At 31.8% G+C, this 27,459-nt stretch overlaps 1 protein-coding gene and 2 long non-coding RNA genes across 3 annotated transcripts; all 3 read left to right on the forward strand.

Moving 5' to 3' along the window:
• The first annotated feature begins 238 nt into the window (after positions 1 to 238).
• LOC103490834 (serine/threonine-protein kinase SRK2A-like) lies at positions 239 to 4,165 on the forward strand. The gene is made up of 9 exons (XM_008450548.3): positions 239 to 707; positions 1,446 to 1,520; positions 2,216 to 2,317; positions 2,439 to 2,492; positions 2,600 to 2,692; positions 2,796 to 2,888; positions 3,055 to 3,159; positions 3,270 to 3,368; positions 3,663 to 4,165. Exons 1-9 carry the CDS (start codon positions 585 to 587, stop codon positions 3,939 to 3,941), a joined length of 1,023 nt encoding a protein of 340 aa, XP_008448770.2. The 5' UTR covers positions 239 to 584; the 3' UTR covers positions 3,942 to 4,165.
• Positions 4,166 to 5,910: 1,745 nt separating this feature from the next.
• On the forward strand, positions 5,911 to 26,910 carry LOC103490835 (uncharacterized). The gene is made up of 5 exons (XR_007821835.1): positions 5,911 to 6,452; positions 6,566 to 6,635; positions 6,726 to 6,790; positions 7,392 to 7,585; positions 26,495 to 26,910. It is a non-coding gene; the product is annotated as an uncharacterized LOC103490835 (long non-coding RNA).
• LOC127149952 (uncharacterized) lies at positions 7,595 to 22,778 on the forward strand. Its single transcript, XR_007821836.1, has 2 exons — positions 7,595 to 12,612; positions 19,137 to 22,778. It is a non-coding gene; the product is annotated as an uncharacterized LOC127149952 (long non-coding RNA).
• Positions 26,911 to 27,459: the final 549 nt, after the last annotated feature.

Here is a 27,459-nt window from a genome sequence, read left to right on the forward strand (position 1 = left end):
AGCTAAACAATTGAATTCTTAATCCATTTCTAAAAACAAAAAAACAAAGTTATTATAAATTTAGTTTTCAAAAACATAAAATAAAACGCTCTATAATTGAAGTATAAATCCCACGTAAATTGTTATTAATTAAAAAGATTATGGGCTAAACTTGTATTTAGTAATGGTTTACCGTTTTCGTATCTATCCACATGAACTAAAAATTGGAACTTTACCCTTTGTGGACAATCATTCATTCATCCACTAATTACAACACAGTTGTCTTTCTCTGTGTAAAAAGAATTTTTGGGTCGTTGAAAATTATTCCCATTTCGAGCAAGTTCATCATCAAAAGGAAAAGGGTGTGTTGCTTTGCGGCTGCCTATACCCGAGCAATTTATCTTTCATTCTACTGCTCCACTATCAAAGCCATAAAAACCCTGCTTCACGTTTAACAATACCCATTTCTTATTTCTTCTTTTATCTTGACCAAACCCATCTCCTTTTATCCTAAGTTTCCCCGTGTTTTCATTTGGTTTTTCGTTTTTGTTGAAACTTTGTTGTGGGGGGTTTTTGTTTTTGGTTTTCTTTTCAATTGAGTTCTAATGGAGGATCGGTATGAGCCATTGAAAGACCTTGGCTCTGGAAATTTTGGAGTTGCTAGGCTTGTTAAAGACAAGAAGACAAACGAGCTTGTTGCAGTCAAGTACATTGAGAGAGGGAAGAAGGTAAATAACTTATTAATTGGATTTAATGCTGTTAAATTACTTAAACAATGGTGGGATTTTTAGTTTTGTGTCTGATTTCATTGTTAGCTGATGGGATTTCTCTTGTTATTGTTTCTGATTAGCTCTTGGCTTGATGCTTTAGTGGCTTCTCTTTGGACTTGATGCTTAAGTTGCTTAAACAATGATGGGATTTGGAGATTTGGGTTTGATCATTCTTTTGCTAATGGGATTTCATTTGTGATTGTTTCTGATTAATTTTTGGCTTGGTGCTTTAACGGCTTCCCACTGTTTGTTCCCTTTTTCTTCTGTTGACTTGTGGAGAAAGTTATGGAAGTCTTTTTTTTTCCTTTTCTTTTTAATGGATGGTGGTGTTGCTGCATTCTTTATGTGAAATCTATGTGGGAGTTTGTTCGTTAACTTCTTCAATTTCATTCTTAAATTTTTTCTGGATGATGGCTGGCCAGTTAGTTTGTTCAATGTGTTATAGAACAAAGCCGGATAATGATTCATATACAAATGTTTAAGCAAATGCAACAATGGTTGTGTTCATTACAGATATTTAATGATTTTGTTTAGTTATTTTCCATTTAGACTTGATGGTGGATTCTTCATTGACGTGTTTGTTAATGGTTGATTTGAAGGCATAGATCATTCTTAAGTCTTTTAAAGTTCTTTCTCTGAAATAATTTTTACAGCTGAACATTTAAGATGATAGAATATATGCATTATTTTCTTCAGATTGATGAGAAAGTTCAAAGAGAAATCATTAATCATCGATCGTTGCGGCATCCAAACATTATCAGATTCAAGGAGGTAATGATAGAAATGGGTTGGGATTTACATGTATTTGAAATGTAATGGGAATAATAATCTTCTTATAAGGGGTTTTATGACATCAAATTTGACTTCATTATCAAAAAAAAAATAACGAAGTCAACTCTCAGCCCCTAGGCTGGTTTTCTTTTTCGTTGCCTCTTTTCTGTTCTTTATAATATCATATCTCAGTTTCTTGTTCAAAGAAAAAGACTTCATTAGCTTACTTATGCCCTTTACTTTTTCTTTTTTGGTAAAATTGCACAATGCAAGATTAGTTTTTACCTAGGAGGCTGTAACACAATCCTTAATTTTCAGAAGGGTAACCCATCCCCTTAGCCAAGTAGATTACTTGCTTATGGTTCATGTTTAACAATTTTATTTCACGATATTCTTGTTCTTGAGAACTTGTTATTGGTTGTTGGCTATGGGCTAAAAGTTCAAATTGTTACTTCAAAAAGTAAATTGAGAACAAACTTGACTTTAAGTAACAGAACCGTTATCAAACAAAATCTTACTTTTCTACCTTGATCCATTGATCTCCTTCTCTTAATATAATACACAAATAAACAAACCAAAATCCATAAGGAGCAAACTGTATAGCAATTCATTAGTCAGTTTGTAATGTTCTTATCTTAGACTTTGTAAAGATTCCACATGGATGAAACACCTCAATGAGTGATGTTTGCCTGCAGGTCTTCTTAACCTCAACTCATTTAGCCATTGTCATGGAATATGCAGCTGGTGGGGAACTTTTTGGAAGAATATGCAGTGCTGGTCGATTTAGCGAAGATGAGGTTGAAGTGTTACCCTTTCTTGCTTTTGTATATTTGTTCATTTTTTCTATTCCATTTTCTATCATAATCCATTTCTCAAGTCACCTTTTGTCCGGTTTCTTGGAACCTCTTTGCACATCAGGCAAGATTTTTCTTCCAACAGCTAATATCCGGTGTCAGCTACTGCCATTCCATGGTATAACACTCAATTTTCTTTTTCATTGTCTAAAGCATATGTTACTCTCTTGTTGTTTGTCTTCATTGCACGGTTGCCTCGGTCTAATCATTTTCTATCCATCGCAGCAAATTTGTCATAGGGATCTGAAATTGGAAAACACACTCTTGGATGGAAGTCCTACTCCACAACTTAAGATATGTGACTTTGGTTACTCAAAGGTTGATAATCTACCCTCCAATACAATCATAATCTATTTATCTGTTTTACTGTCAACAATTATACTTTCGGATCATATCTTCAGCTTTTTTTGATTCATTACAGTCCGCTTTATTACACTCGCAACCAAAATCGACCGTTGGGACACCGGCATATATTGCACCGGAGGTTCTATCGCGAAAGGAGTATGATGGCAAGGTATCTAAGTTCAAATTTTTTTTGTAAATATACTTTTGGTGTAGAAAACATTCCATTGTATGTGGCATGTTTCTGTCTAGTGGCATTGGTGTACTCTTCTGCAGGATGCAACTGTTCTTTTGGTGTAGAAATCGTAAGAATGATGATTTGGTGTTACTGCTTGTAGATTGCAGATGTTTGGTCATGTGGAGTGACATTGTATGTGATGTTGGTTGGAGCATACCCATTTGAGGATCCTGAAGATCCAAGAAATTTTCGAAAGACGATAGCAGTAAGTATCTCTCAAAAAATACATTATAGTTTGTTTCTTCATAATAAACTTCAGGAATGTTCATTTGAAAAGGGAAAACTCAATGTCTGTCTCCCTAATCTTGAATACAGAGAATATTGAGTGTTCAATACTCAATACCCGATTATGTACGTGTGTCCGTGGAATGTCGCAACCTTCTTTCTCGCATATTCGTCGCCAACCCTGCAAAGGTAACCCACAGTTCTTTCCAGATTTTTGTATTACAATTTGCAACTCAAGTCTCATTTATTCATCATTCTCTGAACTTAAGAGTTTTGTTGCAATCAATACATATTTTCAAGGCCCATGGAAGAGGATTCCAATCATTTTAAAGACTAGTAGAGCGAAAAACTCGGGATACCATGTTGATTTAGGACTGACTGAACTTGAAATGGGATATATTAATCTAATTTATTACTTTGTCAAATTCTGTTTGGTCTACTTATATATATGGTCATCAATCTTTTTCATTCCTTTGCTTGAAGAGGATCACCATCCAAGAGATAAAACAGCTGCCATGGTTTTTCAAGAACTTGCCAAAGGAGCTAATTGAGATTGAGAAAACCAACTTCAAACAACAAGAACACAACCAACTGTCGCAGAGCGTCGAGGAAATCATGCAGATTGTTCAAGAAGCAATGACGCCAGGAGAAGCCTCTAAAGTTGGGGACCAAGCATTGGCCGGAGGATCGGGGCTCGACGATCTGGAAGCCGATATAGATTCTGAAGTTGATGTTAGTGGTGACTATGTAACTGCTATTTGAGAATGGTTCGGTTTTTGGTTTGATTACACAAAAAGAGTTGTATGGAAACAAAGCACATATGATGTCAAAATCACATTGTACAGAGAAAATAGAAGCCATGGAACATTGTGGGGCACATGCTTTGACTCCCCAATACATGTTCATTGTATCAACAATAAGATGGTCCATTTTTTGTTGATGAAAAGAAATACCATCTAATTTAAAATGCATAAAATTTTCAATCATTGGAAAATTAAAGTCTTTTTTGCTGAGTTGGATGGAGATGGTTGGTTGAATTGAACTCAATTATTTGAGTTGCAAAACTTGCCGACTTGAAGATTGGCAATGGATTTGATCCAACCCCACCAAGAATTATGATAAGTTAATTTGAATAAGTAGGAGTTTTAATGTCTTAAGAAATAGAGGTTAAAAGATTTCATATCATAACTCACGACACAAATTTTCTTTAAATATGAAGTTGTTTAATGTCCATATAAATCTACCATTCTACGTATATATGTATGTGTATGTATCTATGTATAATATGCTATTCTACTATACATACATGTATGTCTATAAATGCACGTAAGCTTTTATGTATATTTACGTTTGCGCATGTGTGTCATAAGTCAAACAAATATATCTTTAGTTTAGGTTAAAGCTTTTATATTAATGATTTGGGCCTAAGATGAATTTTGTTCGTGTAGTTTGAGATGTGTAAGTAAGGCTTTTATGGTTTGAACTTAGCTTTAATTTAGTCCTATGATCGATCAAATGTACCCATTAAAATATTTATATTTAATGATGAATCAAGGAGGTTCAGTACGTTTTTAAATTGAAAAGATAAAATGTTAAATTACAAGTTCAATCCATGTACTATTAAATTTGTGTCAAACAAGTTTTACGGCTTTCAACATGATATCTAATTAGTCTAACTTAAAAAATTATCTAATTCGTCCCCAAGTTTTCAATTTTTGTTTAATAGGTTTTTGCATATTTAAAACTTGTTTGAATTGACTTTCTAAGTATGTAAATAAGTGTTCCTAAGTGCAACATACAACATTTATAAACACTTAGAAAATCAATCTAACTAGATCCTTAAAATCGAACTATTGGATCTAAAATTGAATTCTATATGTAATAGAATCCACGTTTATCATATAGATTTAAAAATTGGACACTTCTGGCCCAACAAGAGATATCAATATTTTCTTGATAAATACCACTTAAAGCTAAAGTTTTATTAAATAGTGTTAGGTACGACCTCTTTAGATTACGTATAAGGATTTTACTAGGTTGATCTTGACGTTTGTATCACTATCAATAACATGCCAACGAGAACTCTAACAAGTTTATGATTTGATGAAGAGCTTAAAAAATGATCTATAGATGCTTTACGCTTTATTAGATTTAACATCTATCGTAAAAATATTAGCAATACCAAATTCTTCTAAAACCCAAACCTAAAATTCTTCCCCAAATGATAGATTTGTTCTTTTAACCTCAAATTTTAACATCCTCGCCTTTCATTCTACTGTTTTCCTTCACGATCCTCTCGAGGCTTCGTAAATTAATGACTTCTAATCAAGTCGAATTGACCATATTCCTACTTTTTCTTTTCCATAAGAAAACAATACCGTATTTATTTGCCGAATTACTTTGTTCTTTCTAAATTGTAATCTTCTCTTAGTTACTTAAATATTTCCCTTATTTCATTGTAGTCTTTATTTTTTGGGGTATTTTTCTAAACAAAAAACCACATCTTTAATAGTTAGCAATATCTATTTTGTTTTTCTAAACAAAAATATATACACGCAACAATAATAATTAAAATATTTAGAAAGGCATTTGTAGTTTGAAGAATAGTATCGATTTGGTTTCGTTTCAATAGAATATTTTTTTTCCAATAATTCTCGTGCGAACCACGTGGCAACGACATCCAAATTAATTATTGTTATTTAGGATTAATGTCATGCCCAGCTGTCTTAATTTCAAACTTAATCAACGGAATGCAACGATGAAAATTTTAGGTTTATTTACTTTTCTTCTTGGTCTCTCGTCACTTGCACGCAACCTTTTGAACTCTCAAACCATTCAACCTTCTTCTTCTTCTTCTTCTTCCGCCTCCGTGCACGGTGGTCGAATCTCTAAACCCTAATCTCTTACCACCTCGATCTCTTCTTTTGGGGACTTTATTCTCTGGTCTTTCATGTCTCGTGGAAGGACTTGAGAGTTCTCCTCCCTTCGTGGGGTGGGATCTGCGGTTGAGGATCTCGGAGCAGTGGAGTCATGGGAGGGTCGCCGAAGCCATGAGTACCTTCTTCATCTCATTCCAAATCCTTGGACCATTCTGTTGCCGAGGCTGCTTCTGCCTATTAACATTATCCACTTCGTTTCCTTCCCTTTCTGCTTTGGGTTCTTCTGCTCTCTATAGGGTTTCCGAGAATGCTATAATTCGTGAGGCTTTGCACAACCTTCGGGAGCATCTATCGAGCTGCTATTCATGACCTTCTCGAAGGGTGGACTTGGGCTGTAAGTGGCTGGTCACTTACTTTTCTTCTTCATAAATTTTTGGTTTAGGGTTTTGAGTTTGAAGTTCTAAGATCTTTTTGTTTTCGTTCCGTCATGGATATTCCTTCCACCAGTTCCAAAATGACGTCGAAGAGATTTTCAGATTACGCCCGCTTGCCGCTCTTGTTCTCGCCCTCGCTTACGGTCTTTTCTACCTCCCTCCTCTCTCTTTCCTTTCTTTCCTTATAACATCTGCATCACTGATTTTCCTTTTCCTTTTCTTCTTATTCTCAGATGCCGGTGAATTCTACGGTCCTTGTGATCCAGGTCATGCGGCTTTCTTAATTCTTGTGATCCAGGTGATTCGGCTTTCTTACTTCTGCCTAGTATCTTTCTACATCATGTCTTTGTTTTACTGTTTTTCGCTATATGTCAAATCTCTGGCTAGTTGAACAGGCTTTTGATGCATAATGTGTTTAGATATTGTTTCCTAATCACTTTTGATTACATAGTTTTGGCAATTGCTTCAGATTAAATGTTTGTTTCTTGAATTCGAAGTGTTCAATTTTTATAAATTCTGCACCGCTCTTTCTAGATGATTTTTTTGAAACAGGATATTTACTGTTTTTCTATCTGAATGTCAAATTTCTGGCGAATTTAAACGAGCAGTTGATGCATAATGAGTAGAGATATTATGCCCTAGTCTCTTTTAATGACAAAGGATTGGCAGTTGCTTCAGTTTTGATGTTTTTTCCTTGAATTCGAAGTATAATTTCTATGATGTTGCCTTGAGATCCTGGAATTGTTTTCACATATACTTACTGACGTACGTTTATCTCAATTAGGCAGTAACGGGTGTGTACCAGGATCGGTTTTCTATTTCATTTCTTATCTAAGAGCAGGGATTTACGTTTTATGATGCTTCTCATATATTTTTAACTTTGATTACTACATTTTCAGGTGAGGGAAGTTTGTGTCTGTATGGACATCCTAATGAAACATGGGAAGTGGTTCAAGAGCCTGCACTTGGAATTAATTTTGCAAGAGATGGCATGAACAGAAAAGGATTGGCTATCTCTTGTTGCTGTACATAGTGATTCCTGGTTGCTCTACGTGGCTTTCTATTTTAGAGCAAGGCTTGACTGAAACAAAAGGTAAAACCGTTCCACTTTTGAATTTTTGCTCGCAGGCTTTATGTTAGGTTCTGTTAAATGCAATTCTTTTTAATCCTGCATTTTGGGTGAACTTTTATAGGTAATGCGAATTTAATTTTTCTAATGTTTCTTTTGGCATCATTACCAAATACTCTTTCCGACATATAGGTGATAAGTCCATAACCTAATATCATAACCGTGCAACATTCTTTTGTTTTCCAGAAGATCAAAGATTCACTGCAAATTATATTTACAAACTCTTTACAAAACATTTTTCTCACATACTTTTTTCTTTTGTCCTTTTTTCTTTGCTTTCAAACTTTTCTCTCTTCAAATTTGTTTTTGCAATTTTTTTCTGGTTTATTTATGGATTTAAAGAAAACTTTCAACATCTCTTTGTTTTGAGAGTAAATAATTATATATATTGCAATAGCTAATTGTAGTGATTGTTGAACTTGAGAGGAGTTCACAAAAGAATAAAAATATTCTTGAAATATTTTAGGTAGTTACGATTAATCCTTTTTGGCTTTTGTTTTGTTTTGTTTTTTTTTTTATAATGAAAATCCCTGCTTTCATTTAAGATCAAATGAAAGAATACAAAGTAAACATAAGAAAAAAGCTTGAGATCAAATGAAAGAATACAAAGTAAACATAAGAAAAAATCAAAAAGGGTTCGAATAAGCAACAAAGGACCTAAAAAGTAATTAAAAGACACTTTTATATAACTTTTTTTAGAGGAAATAGAGCTTTTCGTTGATAAAAAGAAAAGAGACTAATGCTAAAAAATTACTAAAAAATGAAATAATAAGAAAAAGAAAAACAACAATAGATAAGCGATCACAACCCAATACAAAACAAAGATCAACCATGAAAGGTAAAAGCTCTCGATTCAAAGAATAAAGTAGCCAACTAGAATAAGTTTAATATAATGCATGCAAAGATTTGCCTTGGACAATAATTTTTTTTTGCCTTTGTGAGTGACATAGGACTTCAAGTTTTCCATTGAAGAAATTGTCATTCTTTAGATAAAGGATTAACAATGTGAATTAAGTGTTCAAATATTACATTAAGTAATATGTTATGTGATATGTCATAGATATGGACAAGGGAAGATAACATTGGATTAAAGCGTGACTTTGGACTTCTTTATTAAAATAATCTTCTCATTCTTTGGATAAATAATTAGCCAATTAGGCAAAGTGTTGAATAGTCCACTAAGTGTCATTTGCCATGGACATGCATAGGAGAGGGTAACAATATACCACACAACTGAACTAGGAAAGGACTATCGAGTAGAATAATGTATGTAATGAGAAAGGAAGATAAGTTGAGATATACGAATTTTGGATAAAAAAGTGAGATTGGACTATAAGTTTTTGATTAAAGAAGTTCTTTCATCCTTTGGTAAAAAGATTAGCCAATTGGGTTAAGTGTGAATATAATACACGAAGTGATCTACTTTGGTCATGAATTTGGGAACAAAACATCGTTTATGGAAATGAAATTTAAAAAAGGGTTATGGAGACCTATTAAATGGAAGAAACATAAGTTAAGAACGAAAATTTTGGACTAAAGTGTGACATTGGACTTTAAGTTTTCAATTGAAAAACACTTTTCATTCTTTAGATAAAAGATTAACATAGTAGAGTAAGTGTGATTAAGCGATAGGTCATGAATATGGAAAGATAACACACTAGACTACGTAAGTTAAATAGGAAAAAGGCACATGGAGGAATATTAGGTTGAATAATCATAAAAAGAAAAAAAGACGATCTTAAAATGTAGGTTTATGTCTATGTATGTTTTGAGGAAGGAAGATGAATTAGGATAAAAATTTTTGGATAAAAGATTAAGATTAGTGATTTGGATCAAGTGTTTATATAAAAGAGATGAAATGATTTGCCATGGACATGAATATGGGATAAAAAAGCTTGGTTATACATATGAAATTAGAAAAAGACACATGGAGTACTATTGATTGCACAAAAAAAAAAAAAGAAGAAATTTTAGGGTATAAGAGTTTTGGATTAGCCATTTGTCAAGGACATGGATATGGGAGGATAGCAATACACCACATCATTGAACATTATAAAGGACAGATAAGATTAGCATTTATTCAATTACAGGTTTTTGATTATAGAAGTCTTCATTTCTTGAAATAAGATTAGCCAATTGGGTTTAGTGTCAATATAATTCACGAAGTGACTAGCCTTGGTCATGAATAAGAACAAAAATTGGCTATCAAATGAAATTAAGTTTTTACTTAAAGGGGTTAGGTGAGACTCATGACCATGGTTATAGGAAAAAAAAAAGTTTGGCTATGCAAATATAGTTGGAAAAATACACATAGACAACAATAAACGACACAAAAAGAAAAGTAAGGATATGCGAGTTTTGGATGGAAGTGTGACATTGAACTTCAAAGTTTTGAATTAAATAATCTTGCCAATTGTTTAAAGAAAGGATTATCAAATTGAATTATGTGTGGAAAATAGTGCACTAATAGTGAGATTAGCTAATAATTAGATTAAGTTTTTACTTAAGAGATTAGGTGAGATTCCATGGACATGTTTATAAGAAAAAAGTTTGGCTATGCAAATATGATTGGAAAAAGACACATAATGACTATAAACGACACACAAAAAAGTAAGGATATGTGAGTTTTGGATGGAAGTGTGACATTGAATTTCATGTTTCGGATCAAAGAACTCTTACGATTGTTTGAAAAAAGAATTATCAAATTGGATAAGTGTTGAGATGATACATCAAGAGTGAAAATAGCCAATTGGATTAAGTTTTTACAAAGGATTATTAAATTGGATAAGTCTTGAGATAATACACCATGAGTCGGTTTAACAATTTGGATTAAGTTTTTCTTTTAGGGACGAGGTGATTTGTTTCGGACATGAATATAGGAAAAATGTTTGACAATAACATTGTGAAAAAATACATGGAAGACTATGGACGATGCAAAATGGGAAGTCAGTATATGAGAGTTTTGGATTGAAGTTTGGCATTGAACTTCAAGTTAAGCATAAAATAAGATCTTGCCATTGTACAATGGAGAAAGAATTATCAAATTGGATTAATTATTAAGATAATGTAGTGAGATTATCCAATTGGATTAAGCTTTTATTCAAGGGATGTGATGTTTTGTCGTTGAGATGGATATAGAAAAAAAAGTTGAAATTGGAAAAAAACACATTGAAGGTAATAGATGACCAAAAAAGAAAAGTATAGATTGAGGTGTGGCATTGGACTTAAAGTCTTGGATTAAAGAACTCTTACAATTGCTTGGATAAAAGATTATCAAATTGAATTAAGCATCGAGATAATGCAAAAAAAGTTAGATTAGCCTACTTGATTAAGTTTTTATGTATGAGATGGGAATATTTGCTTTGGACATGGATATAGAAAAAGACGTTTGGTTGTAAAAATAAAATTAGAAAAAGACACATAAGTTGCTATAGACGACACAAGAAGGAAACTTTGGATATCAGAACTTTTAATTGATGTGACATGGGACTACAAATTTGGGATTAAAGAATTCTTGCCATTGTTTGGAGAATGAATTATCAAATTGGATCAAATGTGGAGACATGTACTAAGTGTGGGATTAGCTAATTGAATTTATGTTTTTACTAAATGGATTAGGTGAGATCCCATGGCCATGTTTATAGAAAAAAAAGTTTGGCTACGCAAATTTAATTGGAAAAAGATACATGGACGACTATAAAGGACACAATGAAAAGTAAGGTTATGGATATTTTGGATGGAAGTGTGACATTGGACTTCATGTTTTGGATTAAAAATCTCTTGCCACGTATGAAAAAAGGATTATCAAATTGGATTAAGTGTTGAGATGGTGGACTAAAAGTTAGATTAACCAATTGAATTAAGTTTTTACTTAAAGGATTAGATGAGATCCCATAGACATGATTATAGGAAAAAGAGTTTGGCTATGCAAATATAATTATAAAAAGACACATTAAGGACTGTAGATGACATGAAAAGAAAAGTTTGGATATGAGAGTTTTGGATTCTAGTGTGGTATTGGACGTCAAGTTTACATTTAAGTAACTGTTACCATTGTTTGTAGAAAGAAATTATCAAATTGGATTTGGTGTCGATATAGTGCACTAAGAGTGTGATTAGCCAATTGGATTAAATTTTTATTTAACGAATGAGGTTTTTAACCGCAGACACATGGGTATAGGAAGAAAAGTTTAACCATACAAATGACAGTGGAAAAATACACATTAAGGATCATAGACGACAAAAAAAAAAAGGTTAAATAATTTGGCATTGGACTTAAAGTTAAGGATTAATTAATTTTGACCATTATTGTTTGGAGGAAAAATTATTAAATTTGATTAAATGTTGAGATATAGTGCATTAAGAGTAAGATAAGCTTACTAGATAAATTTTTTATTTAAGGAATGAAGTGTTTTGCTATGAAGATGGTTATATGAAAAAATGATTGGCTATACAAATGAAATCGGAAGGAGACTTATGGAGGACTATATGTAGCACAAAACGAAAAAGTTAGAATATGAGTGTTTTAGATTAATTGTTGCAATATATTTCTACTTTTGATTTAAATAACTCTTGCCATTGGTTAAATTGGATTAGTGTTGAGATAATGCACTATAAGAGTGACATAAGATAATTGGATTAAGTTTTTGTGTATAAGATTATGTGATTTCGAATGGATGTGATTGTTGGAAAAGAAGCTTGTTATGTAATTGTAATTGGTAAAAAACACATGGAGGGTTATAGACGACGCATGATGAAAAATAAAGATACGTGAGTTTTGGTTTGAAGTGTGGTATTTGATTTCAAGTTTTGGATTAAAGAAATCTTGCCATTTGGAGGAAAGATTATTAAATTGGATAAATGTTAAGATAGTACATTATTACTGAGTTTAGTTATTTTGATTATGTTATTCTTAAAAGGATGAATGATCTGCTTTGGACATGAATATAGGAAAAAAATGTTTGGTAATAATTTACGGAAAACACATGGAGGTCTATAGATGACACAAAAAAGGAAAGTTAGGACATGAAAATTTTGAAATAAAGTGTGACATTGGACAGAAAGTTTAGGATTAAAGAACTCCTATCATTGTTTGGAGAAATAATTATTCAAATTGATTAATTGTTGAGATAGTGCACTAAGATAAAATTTACCTATTGGATTAAGTTTTTATATGAGGGATGTGGTAATTTTCATGGATATAAGAAAAAACATTGGTTGTAAAAATGAAATTGGAAACAAATACATAAAGGATCGCAGAGGATGTAAAAGGAAAAGTTAGAATATAAGAGTTTTGGATTGAAGTGTGACATTTTACTTCAAGTTTAAGAATAAGGAATTGGTTGCCATTTTTTGGAGAAATAATGATGAAATTAGATCAAGTGTTAAGGCAGCAGGAAGGGAAGAAACGAGAAAGTTGAAAGGGGAAAATAACAAAGTAAGAAAATGGAAAAAGAAAATATCAAAATAAGATACAAGAAAATAAAAAGAAAAAATATGAAAATAACAAGAAAATTGACAAGGCGGTGATTATTATTGATTTGATTTTTAGTAGAGGATAGTACCAAAAAGTATGTATTACCCATCATTACCCTAGAGCCGGACTAGGGTAATGATGGGTAATAAATACTTTTTGGTACCATCCACCGTTAAAAACCAAATTAATAATCATCGTCTTCTCACTTTTCTTGATTTTTTAATGATTTTTTTTTGTTATTTTCTTGTCTTTTATTTTGGTATTTTCTTTTTCCATTTTTCTACTTTGATTAAGAGTGAGATTAGCCAATTGGATTAAGTTTTTATTTAAGGGATGAAGTGATTTACCGTGGACAAGTATGATTATACAAATGAAATTAGAGAAGGACAAATGAAAGGACTATAAACAACACAAAAGAAAATTAAGGATATGCGAGTTTTAGATTAAGTGTGGCACTGAACTTCGTGTTGTGGAATAAAGAACTCTTTTCATTTTTTGGAGAAAGGATTATTCAATTCGATAAAGTGTTGAGATAGTGAACTAATAGTGAGATTTGCCTAATGGATCAAGTTTCTATTTAAGGGATGAGGTGAATTGCCGTGGGCATGGATAAGTAAAATGAAAAGTTAGTATATGAGAGTTTTGGACTGAAGTTTATCATTGGACTTAAAGTTTAACATAAAACAATGAATTAAGTATTGAGATAAAATATTGAGATAACTCATTAAAAGTGAGATTATCCAATTGGATTAAGTGTTTATTTAAGGGATTTGGTGATTCATGGTTGAAATGGATATATGGAAAAAAGTTTGGCTATAGAAATGAAACTGGAATAAAACACATTGAGGACCATAGACGACTCAAATAGAAAAGTATGGATTGAGGTGTGACAGTGGACTACAAGTCATTATTAAAGAACTCTTGCAATTGTTTGGATAAAAGATTATCAAATTGGATTAAGTGTTGAAATAATGCACAAAAAGTTAAATTAGCCTACTGGATCAAGATTTTATTTATGGGATGTGGTCATTTGCTTTGGATATGGACATAGAAAAAAACATTTGGCTGTACAAATGAAATTGGAAAAAGACTCACAAGTGTCTATTGACGACAGAAAAAAAAAGGAACTTTGGATATGAGAGCTTTTGATTGATGTATGACATAAGACAACAAGTTTTGGTTTAAAGAACTCTCTTCATTGTTTGAAGAAAGAATTATGAAACTGATTTAGTGTTGAGATAGTGCTCTAAAAGTGATTACCGAATTAGATTATGATTTTATTTAAGGGATGAAGTGATTTTTCATGGAGATAGATATAAGAGTTCAAGTTTTCAATTAAGGAGGAACTCCTGCCATTATTTGGAGAAAGGATTATTAATCTCGATTAAGAGTTAATAGTGACTAAGAGTGTGACTAGCCGATTGGATTAAATTTTTATTTAAGAGTTAATGTTATTTGCTGTGGACATGGATATAGGAATAATAAGTTTGACTATACAAATGAAATTGGAAAAAGTCACATTCAAGACTTTAGTCGACACAAAAAAAGGTAAAATAGGGGAGATTCAGATTGAAGTGTGGCATTGGATTATAAGTATAGGATTAAATAACATTTGCCATTATTTGGAGAATTGATGAAATTTGATTAAATGTTGAGATGGTGCATTGATTAAATTAATATTGGAAAAGAAGTTTGGTTATACAAATAAAATTGGAAAGACTCATGAGTGACTATAGACAACAAAGAAAAAAAGGTTAGGGTATGAGTTTTTTATGAAAGTGTGACATAGAACTACAAATTTGAGATTAAAGAACTCTTGCTATTGTTTTGGAGAAAGGATTATCAAATTGGATTAGTGTTGAGATGGTGCTCCGAAAGTATGATTATCTAGTTGAATTAAAACTTCATTCAAGGGGCGATGTGGTTTGTCGTGGACACTGATTTAGGTAAAAAAAAGTTTGGCCAATAAAATGAAATTAGGAAAAGACACAACGAGGACTGTAGGCAGGAAAAAAGATATGTTAGGATATGCGAATTTTGAATTGAAGTGTGACATTGAACGTCAAGTTCAAAATTAAGTATCTCTTGCCATTGTTATGAGAAAGGATTATCAACTTGAGTTAGTGTTGAATTAGTGCACCAAGAGATTAAGTTTTTATTTAAGGGATATGGTGATTTGTCGTGGACATGAGTATAGGAAAAAACCATTTGGCTATAGAAATAATATTGGAAAAAGACAACATGAAGGACTATAGACGACACAAAAACGAGATATATGATATGAGAGTATTGGATATTAAATAACTCTTGTCATTTTTTGTAGAAAGAATTACTAAATTTGATGAAGTATTGAGTCCATTGAGTGAGCTGAAGCCTATTGGATTAAGTTTTTATTTGGAGGATGAGGTGAGTTGTTATGGACATGAACATAGGAAAAAAGGTTTTGTTATACAAATGATATTGGAAAAAGACACGCGACATCGACATTGTACTCTTGGTTTAGGATTAAAGCCTTCTTTTTATTGATAATATGTGAGACTTGAAGGTCAAAGTACATGAGTATTAAAGTGAAAACTTAGGCATCAAGAAGAAGAGAGCCTAAACACACAAAGTCAAAGAGAAATGTAACAAACGGAATAAAACCTTTTCAAGACGAAACAACTATAGGATGCTAAAAACATAGCAAAAACTTGATAACTCTTTCAAGTGGCATTGACATTTAAAGCTCTTAGTAAAATGTGGCATTGGCGTTGGACTCTTACTTTAGGATTAAAGCCTCTTTTTTAATAATAATATATGAGACTTAAAACTTAAAGTACAAGAGTATTGTAATAAAAACAAAGGAACTAGGAGAATAAAAACTAAAGTGAAAACTTAGGCAACAAGAAAAAGGAAGCCTAAACAAACGAAATCTAAGAGAAATGTAATAAACAGAATAAAGTCTTTTCAAGACGAAACAACTATAGGAAGCTAAAAACGTAGCAAAACTTGACAACTCTCTCAAGTGGCATTGACATTGGACTTAAAGCTCTTAGTGAAATGTGACATTGACATTGGATTCTTACTTTTGTTTTATTAGAGCCTCTTTTTGAAGGATAATATATGAGACTTAAAGCTTAAAGTACAAGAATATTGTATTAAGAACAAAAAAACTAGGGGAATAGAAACTAAAGTGAAAACTTAGGCAGCAAGAAGAAAGCCTAAGCAAACAAAGTCAAAGAAAAACGTAACAAACAGAACAAACCTTTTCAAGACGAAACAACTATAGAAGCCAAAAACATTGCAAAAACTTGACAACTCTCTCTAGTGTCATTGACATTGGCATTGGACTTAAAGCTCTTGGTGAAGTGTGGCATTGGTATTATACTCTTAGTTTAGGATTAAAGTCTCTTTTTAATCATAATATATGAGACTTAAAGCACACAGTGCAAGAGTAAGGAACATGAGAAAACAAACTAAAGTGACTACTTAGGCAACAAAAAGAAGAAAACCTAGACAATCAAAGTGAAACAGAAACGTAACCAACACAACGAAGCCTTTTCAAGGCGAAACAACTGTTGATAGCTAAAAACATAAAAAAACTTGACAACTCTCTCAAGAGGAGCCCATTTGAATATAGTAATTTGCACACTCAAATCTTCAATACGAAAGGAGAACGAGAAGTTCCCAGGAGGAGCAGTTGGCTGTTTGAAAACTGTTTTTGTCAGTGCCATTTGGAACTCAAAGGAACTAGGATAAAGTTTCCAAAACAAACAAAATTGATTCCAAAAGAACTCCAGAAAAAACTCCCCTTTGGCAAGTCGTAAAAAATGGAGACCAAAACATAAAAGCCATATCAATCAAGCTTACCATAAGCAGCAAGGCTTAAATTTATCCATCTATGGAAGAAAATTTTGAATTAAAGAATTGTTGCCATTGTTTGGAGAAAGGACCATCAAATTGGATTAAACGTTGATATGGTGCACTGAGAGTGAGATTAGACAATTGGATTGAGTTTTTACTTAAATGATTAGATGAGATCCCATTGACATGGTTATAGGAAAAAAGTTTGGCTATACAAATATATGAGAGTTTTGGATTGAAGTTTGGCATTGGACTTCAAGTTAAGCATAAAATAAGATCTTGCTATTGTTTGAAGGAAGAATTATCAAATTGGATTAAGTAATAAGATAATGCACTAAAAGTGAGATTATCCAATTGGATTAAGCTTTTATTCAAGGGATGTGATGTTTTGTCGTTGAGATGGATATAGAAAAAAAAGTTGAAATTGGAAAAAAACACATTGAAGGTAATAGATGACCAAAAAAGTAAAGTATAGATTGAGGTGTGGCATTGGGCTTAAAGTCTTGGATTAAAGAACTCTTGCAATTGCTTGGATAAAAGATTATCAAATTGAATTAAGCATCGAGATAATGCACAAAATGTTAGTTTGGACATGGATATAGAAAAAGATGTTTGGTTGTACAAATAAAATTGGAAAATGACACATGAGTTGCTATAGACGACACAAGGAAACTTTGGATATCAGAGCTTTGACTACAAATTTGAGATCAAAGAATTCTTGCCATTGTTTGGGGAATGAATTATCAAATTGAATCAAATGTGGAGACATGTACCAAGTGTGAGATTAGCTAATTGGATTTATATTTTTACTAAAGGGATTAGGCGAGATCCCGTGGACATGTTTATAGAAAAAAAAGTTTGGCTATGCAAGTTTAATTGGAAAAAGATACATGGACGACTATAAAGGACACAAAGAAAAGTAAGGTTATGGATATTTTGGATGGAAGTGTGACATTGGACTTCATGTTTTGGATTAAAAATCTCTTGTCATGTATGAAAAAAGGATTATCAAATTGGATTAAGTGTTGAGATGGTGGACTAAAAGTTAGATTAACCAATTGAATTAAGTTTTTACTTAAGGTATTAGATGAGATCCCACAGACATGATTATAGGAAAAAAAGTTTGGCTATGCAAATATAATTATAAAAAGACACATTAAGGAGTGTAGATGACATGAAAAGAAAAGTTTGGATATGAGAGTTTTGGATTCTAGTGTGGTATTGGACGTCAAGTTTACATTTAAGTAACTGTTACCATTGTTTGTAGAAAGAAATTATCAAATTGGATTTGGTGTCGATATAGTGCACTAAGAGTGTGATTAGCCAATTGGATTAAATTTTTATTTAACGAATGAGGTTTTTAACCGCAGACACATGGGTATAGGAAGAAAAGTTTAACCATACAAATGACAGTGGAAAAATACACATTAAGGATCATAGACGGCAAAAAAAAAAAGGTTAAATAATTTGGCATTGGACTTAAAGTTAAGGATTTATTAATTTTGACCATTATTGTTTGGAGGAAAAATTATTAAATTTGATTAAATGTTGAGATATAGTGCATTAAGAGTAAGATAAGCGTACTAGATAAATTTTTTATTTAAGGAATGAAGTGTTTTGCTATGAAGATGGTTATATGAAAAAATGATTGGCTATACAAATGAAATCGGAAGGAGACTTATGGAGGACTATATGTAGCACAAAACGAAAAAGTTAGAATATGAGTGTTTTAGATTAAGTGTTGCAATATATTTCTACTTTTGATTTAAATAACTCTTGCCATTGGTTAAATTGGATTAGTGTTGAGATAATGCACTATAAGAGTAACATAAGATAATTGGATTAAGTTGTTGTGTATAAGATTATGTGATTTCGAATGGACGTGATTGTTGGAAAAGAAGTTTGCTATGTAATTGTAATTGGTAAAAAACACATGGAGGGTTATAGACGACGGATAATGAAAAATAAAGATACATGAGTTTTGGTTTGAAGTGTGGTATTTGATTTCAAGTTTTGGATTAAAGAAATCTTGCCATTTGGAGGAAAGATTATTAAATTGGATAAATGTTAAGATAGTACATTATTACTGAGTTTAGTTATTTTGATTATGTTATTCTTAAAAGGATGAGTGATCTGCTTTGGACATGAATATAGGAAAAAAAATGTTTGGTAATAATTTACGGAAAACACATGGAGGTCTATAGATGACACAAAAAAGGAAAGTTAGGATATGAAAATTTTGAAATAAAGTGTGACATTGGACAGAAAGTTTAGGATTAAAGAACTCCTATCATTGTTTGGAGAAATAATTATTCAAATTGATTAATTGTTGAGATAGTGCACTAAGATAAAATTTACCTATTGGATTAAGTTTTTATATGAGGGATGTGGTAATTTGCTATGGACATGGATATAAGAAAAAACATTGGTTGTAAAAATGAAATTGGAAAAAAATACATAAAGGATCGCAGACGATGTAAAAGGAAAAGTTAGAATATAAGAGGTTTGGATTGAAGTGTGACATTTTACTTCAAGTTTAAGAATAAGGAATTGGTTGCCATTTTTTGGAGAAATAATGATGAAATTAGATCAAGTGTTAAGGCAGCAGGAAGGGAAGAAACGAGAAAGTTGAAAGGGGAAAATAACAAAGTAAGAAAATGGAAAAAGAAAATATCAAAATAAGATACAAGAAAATAAAAAGAAAAAATATGAAAATTGACAAGGCGGTGATTATTATTGATTTGATTTTTAGTAGAGGATAGTACCAAAAAGTATGTATTACCCATCATTACCCTAGAGCCGGACTAGGGTAATGATGGGTAATAAATACTTTTTGGTACCATCCACCGTTAAAAACCAAATTAATAATCATCGTCTTCTCACTTTTCTTGATTTTTTAATGATTTTTTTTTGTTATTTTCTTGTCTTTTATTTTGGTATTTTCTTTTTCCATTTTTCTACTTTGATTAAGAGTGAGATTAGCCAATTGGATTAAGTTTTTATTTAAGGGATGAAGTGATTTACCGTGGACAAGTATGATTATACAAATGAAATTAGAGAAGGACAAATGAAAGGACTATAAACAACACAAAAGAAAATTAAGGATATGCGAGTTTTAGATTAAGTGTGGCACTGAACTTCGTGTTGTGGAATAAAGAACTCTTTTCATTTTTTGGAGAAAGGATTATTCAATTCGATAAAGTGTTGAGATAGTGAACTAATAGTGAGATTTGCCTAATGGATCAAGTTTCTATTTAAGGGATGAGGTGAATTGCCGTGGGCATGGATAAGTAAAATGAAAAGTTAGTATATGAGAGTTTTGGACTGAAGTTTATCATTGGACTTAAAGTTTAACATAAAACAATGAATTAAGTATTGAGATAAAATATTGAGATAACTCATTAAAAGTGAGATTATCCAATTGGATTAAGTGTTTATTTAAGGGATTTGGTGATTCATGGTTGAAATGGATATATGGAAAAAAGTTTGGCTATAGAAATGAAACTGGAATAAAACACATTGAGGACCATAGACGACTCAAATAGAAAAGTATGGATTGAGGTGTGACAGTGGACTACAAGTCATTATTAAAGAACTCTTGCAATTGTTTGGATAAAAGATTATCAAATTGGATTAAGTGTTGAAATAATGCACAAAAAGTTAAATTAGCCTACTGGATCAAGATTTTATTTATGGGATGTGGTCATTTGCTTTGGATATGGACATAGAAAAAAACATTTGGCTGTACAAATGAAATTGGAAAAAGACTCACAAGTGTCTATTGACGACAGAAAAAAAAAGGAACTTTGGATATGAGAGCTTTTGATTGATGTATGACATAAGACAACAAGTTTTGGTTTAAAGAACTCTCTTCATTGTTTGAAGAAAGAATTATGAAACTGATTTAGTGTTGAGATAGTGCTCTAAAAGTGATTACCGAATTAGATTATGATTTTATTTAAGGGATGAAGTGATTTTTCATGGAGATAGATATAAGAGTTCAAGTTTTCAATTAAGGAGGAACTCCTGCCATTATTTGGAGAAAGGATTATTAATCTCGATTAAGAGTTAATAGTGACTAAGAGTGTGACTAGCCGATTGGATTAAATTTTTATTTAAGAGTTAATGTTATTTGCTGTGGACATGGATATAGGAATAATAAGTTTGACTATACAAATGAAATTGGAAAAAGTCACATTCAAGACTTTAGTCGACACAAAAAAAGGTAAAATAGGGGAGATTCAGATTGAAGTGTGGCATTGGATTATAAGTATAGGATTAAATAACATTTGCCATTATTTGGAGAATTGATGAAATTTGATTAAATGTTGAGATGGTGCATTGATTAAATTAATATTGGAAAAGAAGTTTGGTTATACAAATAAAATTGGAAAGACTCATGAGTGACTATAGACAACAAAGAAAAAAAGGTTAGGGTATGAGTTTTTTATGAAAGTGTGACATAGAACTACAAATTTGAGATTAAAGAACTCTTGCTATTGTTTTGGAGAAAGGATTATCAAATTGGATTAGTGTTGAGATGGTGCTCCGAAAGTATGATTATCTAGTTGAATTAAAACTTCATTCAAGGGGCGATGTGGTTTGTCGTGGACACTGATTTAGGTAAAAAAAAGTTTGGCCAATAAAATGAAATTAGGAAAAGACACAACGAGGACTGTAGGCAGGAAAAAAGATATGTTAGGATATGCGAATTTTGAATTGAAGTGTGACATTGAACGTCAAGTTCAAAATTAAGTATCTCTTGCCATTGTTATGAGAAAGGATTATCAACTTGAGTTAGTGTTGAATTAGTGCACCAAGAGATTAAGTTTTTATTTAAGGGATATGGTGATTTGTCGTGGACATGAGTATAGGAAAAAACCATTTGGCTATAGAAATAATATTGGAAAAAGACAACATGAAGGACTATAGACGACACAAAAACGAGATATATGATATGAGAGTATTGGATATTAAATAACTCTTGTCATTTTTTGTAGAAAGAATTACTAAATTTGATGAAGTATTGAGTCCATTGAGTGAGCTGAAGCCTATTGGATTAAGTTTTTATTTGGAGGATGAGGTGAGTTGTTATGGACATGAACATAGGAAAAAAGGTTTTGTTATACAAATGATATTGGAAAAAGACACGCGACATCGACATTGTACTCTTGGTTTAGGATTAAAGCCTTCTTTTTATTGATAATATGTGAGACTTGAAGGTCAAAGTACATGAGTATTAAAGTGAAAACTTAGGCATCAAGAAGAAGAGAGCCTAAACACACAAAGTCAAAGAGAAATGTAACAAACGGAATAAAACCTTTTCAAGACGAAACAACTATAGGATGCTAAAAACATAGCAAAAACTTGATAACTCTTTCAAGTGGCATTGACATTTAAAGCTCTTAGTAAAATGTGGCATTGGCGTTGGACTCTTACTTTAGGATTAAAGCCTCTTTTTTAATAATAATATATGAGACTTAAAACTTAAAGTACAAGAGTATTGTAATAAAAACAAAGGAACTAGGAGAATAAAAACTAAAGTGAAAACTTAGGCAACAAGAAAAAGGAAGCCTAAACAAACGAAATCTAAGAGAAATGTAATAAACAGAATAAAGTCTTTTCAAGACGAAACAACTATAGGAAGCTAAAAACGTAGCAAAACTTGACAACTCTCTCAAGTGGCATTGACATTGGACTTAAAGCTCTTAGTGAAATGTGACATTGACATTGGATTCTTACTTTTGTTTTATTAGAGCCTCTTTTTGAAGGATAATATATGAGACTTAAAGCTTAAAGTACAAGAATATTGTATTAAGAACAAAAAAACTAGGGGAATAGAAACTAAAGTGAAAACTTAGGCAGCAAGAAGAAAGCCTAAGCAAACAAAGTCAAAGAAAAACGTAACAAACAGAACAAACCTTTTCAAGACGAAACAACTATAGAAGCCAAAAACATTGCAAAAACTTGACAACTCTCTCTAGTGTCATTGACATTGGCATTGGACTTAAAGCTCTTGGTGAAGTGTGGCATTGGTATTATACTCTTAGTTTAGGATTAAAGTCTCTTTTTAATCATAATATATGAGACTTAAAGCACACAGTGCAAGAGTAAGGAACATGAGAAAACAAACTAAAGTGACTACTTAGGCAACAAAAAGAAGAAAACCTAGACAATCAAAGTGAAACAGAAACGTAACCAACACAACGAAGCCTTTTCAAGGCGAAACAACTGTTGATAGCTAAAAACATAACGATATAGTGCACTAAGAGAAATGTAACAAACGGAATAAAACCTTTTCAAGACGAAACAACTATAGGATGCTAAAAACATAGCAAAAACTTGACAACTCTCTCAAGTGGCATTGACATTTAAAGCTCTTAGTAAAATGTGGCATTGGCGTTAGACTCTTATTTTAGGGTCAAAGCCTCTTTTTTAATGATAATATATGAGACTTAAAACTTAAAGTACAAGTGTATTGTAATAAAAGCAAATGAACGTGGGAAATAGAAACTAAAGTGAAAACATAGGCAACAAGAAGAAGAAAGCCTAAACAAACGAAATCTAAGAGAAATGAAATAAACAGAATAAAGCCTTTTCAAGATGAAACAACTATAGGAAGCTAAAAACGTAGCAAAACTTGACAACTCTCTCAAGTGGCATTGGCATTAGACTTAAAGCTCTCAGTGAAATGTGACATTGACATTGGACTCTTACTTTAGTTTTATTAGAGCCTATTTCTTAATGATAATATATGAGACTTAAAGCTTAAAGTACAAGAATATTGTATTAAGAGCAAAGAAACTAGGGGAATAGAAACTAAAGTGAAAACTTAGGCAATAAGAAAAAAACCTAAGCAAACAAAGTCAAAGAAAAACGTAACAAACAGAATAAAACCTTTTCAAGACGAAACAACTGTAGAAGCCAAAAACATAGCAAAAACTTGACAACTCTGCCTAGTGGCATTAGACTTAAAACTCTTAGTGATGTGTGGCATTGACGTCGGCATTGGACTTAAAACTCTTATTGAAATGTGGCATTGGTGTTGAACTCTTAGTTTAGGACTAAACCCTATTTTTTAATAATAATGTATAAGACTTAAATCTTTAAATACAAGAGTATTGTACTAAGAGAAAATGAATTAGGGGAATAAAAAAGAAAGCGAAAACTTAGGCAACAAGAAGAAAGCTTAAGCAAATGAAGTCAAATAGAAACGTAAAAAATAGAATAAAATCTTTTCAACATGAAACAACTGTAGAAAGTAAAAAACATAGCAAAAACTTGACAACTCTCTCTAGTGGCATTGACATACATTGGACTTAAAGCTCTTGCTGAAGTGTGGCATTGATATTATACTCTTAGTTTAGGATTAAAGCCTCTTTTTAATCATAATACATGAGACTTAAAGCACATAGTACAAGAGTATTGTAATAAAAGCAAAGGAACATGAGAAAACAAATTAAAGTGACTACTTAGGCAACAAGAAGAAGAAAGCCTAGACAATCAAAGTGAAACAGAAACGTAACCTACAGAACGAAGCCTTTTCAAGGCGAAACAACTGTTGATAGCTAAAAACATAAAAAAACTTCACAACTCTCTCAAGAGGAGCCCATTTGAATATAATAATTTGCACACTCAAATCTGCAATACGAAAGGAGAACGAGAAGTTCCCAGGAGGAGCAGTTGGCTGTTTGAAAACTGTTCTTGTCAGTGCAGATATATTAATTTTGCTTTTACTCATTTTCGTTGTATATTTCATTTCTAATTTATATTTGTTGGATAGTTGAAAATATTTCAACCCATGTTGTCTCTTTGTGAAATTCTTGTTCTTGTAGTTCTATTATTTGGTACACTTTTTATATATTATTGTTTTCTTTGGTTTTATTATATTATGAGATGCATTTTGTTATGTTCTGTGCAAAATATTTAACACTAATTTCTTCTGAGTACAAGGAGTGCGGAATGGAAACTCCTCGCTATATGTTTCTTTTCTTTGATTCTTCTATTTATCTTTCAGTTCTCTTTTGAAGATTTCTTTCCTTGAAAATCGTGAATCGTATTTTGTGTATTTGGTGTATTTTTTTTTCTTTTCTTCCTCGTTGTTACTTTCTTTTTAAGTAGATTATCATGAAAATGTTGAAACCATAACAGAAAATCTTCTACTTATATAATTTGCATTGAATTAAAACCTCAATATTTAGTGTGCTATGGACGTGTTTGATTACTAGTAATAACTAAAAGAAGGAAGGTAAAATGTAGCTAGCAGCAACTATGAAGAAGCTTAAAAACAACCCTTTTTTGAATCTTGGGTATTTATTGTGCGCACGCAACTCATTGAACCAATCAACCTTCCATGATAATCTCTGTCGCCAATTTCTCTCTACAATTTTCTTCTTCACCCTGTGCATGGTGGTCGAACCTACAAACCCTAATTTCTAAATGCAATTTTGAGCCACAAATTATCTTATTACTACCTCGATCTCTTCTTTGGTGGAGGCCTTTATTCTCTTATCTCCTCTTTTTCAATCTGATTAAGATCTTTCTCAATTCTTTGATCTCTTTTGCACTAGATCTCATTCTCTCTTTCGGTTGCTTCTGAGTCATGCTGATTAGGGTTATCTTCAATTATTTTAACTCGTGAGCTCTACTCTACTCCTTGGGCCAAACAAGTACTATATATAAATATATTATGACAGAGAGTACACTCCTACAAAACTACAAGAATAAATAACTCCTCAAACAAAGGTAGATTGAGGAGAAACACCTCTATCTAGTCTCTGATACTATTCTTCTAAGGAAGATGAACAAAATCTAACTCTTGAAAGAAGTAGACTTGTAAAAACCACTCCTAAAATATGATTGGTATTTGCAATTATACCCTTATACTTCTTAAAAATTGAACCTCAAACTTATTCAAACTTATATATTATATTGATCATATTAATTGTGAGCATGAAGATATGATTTTAACACTTATAGAAGTTTAGGGGTTCAATTATTACTATTGAAAATTCGAAGGTATAATTGTAACAACTATAACTTAACTATACATTAGCAATGGTTTTTGCAATCTACCCTAAAAAACTTTAGCAATGGTTTTTGCAATCGTATGGTAAGATACGATTGGTTTATTAAAAAGACAAAAACAATACAACTTTGCATGAAAATAAGAAAAATGATTTCTGAAATGCAAAAGACGGTAGTCAAACCTACAATTTACTAAATAGAACTGTCGCTTGACCACAATCCCTATTATGTTTAAGTTTGATTTTTCCATATATATTGTTAAAAGTTTACTCAAATTTTATATATTAGAAATACACAACCTGAAAAGTTGGGGATACGTGTGCTCTTCTGGCCCTTGTGTAGATTCGTCGCTAAAATGAAGCATACTAACTTTAGAATAATTGAAGGAAAACTATGGTCTCCGCTCCTTGTTAACACTAGCTTATGGAGTGACCAAAAAAGTATGTGTCATTAAGATTTACCTTTGCAGTTGCTGCCTCCACCACGACCTCGGCTAATAGTCCTTTTCTTTTCTTTTTTCTTACGAGAGGGACTGCAAGCAAATATGACCAGAGAAACGAGAACTAGAGAAATTGGAAGAAGGGTGGTTGAAAACAAAAGTAAACCACTAGAACCAAACAAAGTGATATCTCCTCTTCCACCAACATTGGTGACAAGAATCGACCTAATTCTTATGTTTTATCTTTATTACATTTGGTGAACATTTGCACCATAATAACTAATATATGTAGAGTTGTACTATATGTGTGTGTGTGCATGCACATGTACGAAATTTTTAGTATGTTTGGGTCGAATAGTACTATTAGGGGGTGAGAGATTTTGAGATATCTATTTGAATTTTTAACGTTTTCTTTCCTCCGAATAGGATGAAGAAAAAAATGTAAAATTTTTTTAAATTATTAAGTGGAGCTAGCCGATCAAAAGAGATTCAATTGGACACAAATCAAAACTAAGTGGCTAAATATTTGAGTTCTTCTACCTTATATTGTGGAACTAAATAATAATAATAATAATAATAATAATAATAATAATATGAGCTTATTCTTTATTAAATGAGTATTACAAATTTGTGTGAAAAACAATTGGGTTGAAAGGTCATTAATTAAATTATCCCAAGTCTCTTGTTTTGAAAATTCCATGTCATTTTCCTTTTGGGTTGAAAGGTCATTAATTAAATTGGTTGTCATATTTATATACTTGTCACATCAATGATTTTCATTCAAGAAAGTCAATTCAAAGTGTTCATTTTGGACGGCCAAATGATATACATTTAACGATTACTTCAATAAAAGAAATCCATGACCTTTATATTTATATATAGACATGTCAACTATTTAATATCAATGGCTTGATTAATCCAACCATTACGTACAAAAGTGGATGATTAAATCTCTGAAATCAAAGAAAAGATGAGTACATGCCTGCCAATTCTTTCTGTAAAGTCGTTCCAATGTTTATTTATTGTCATAATTAATTAATATGGTACATATGA

The sequence above is a fragment of the Cucumis melo genome, chromosome 6 (assembly GCF_025177605.1).
Source record: "Cucumis melo cultivar AY chromosome 6, USDA_Cmelo_AY_1.0, whole genome shotgun sequence".
Taxonomy (NCBI): domain Eukaryota; kingdom Viridiplantae; phylum Streptophyta; class Magnoliopsida; order Cucurbitales; family Cucurbitaceae; genus Cucumis; species Cucumis melo.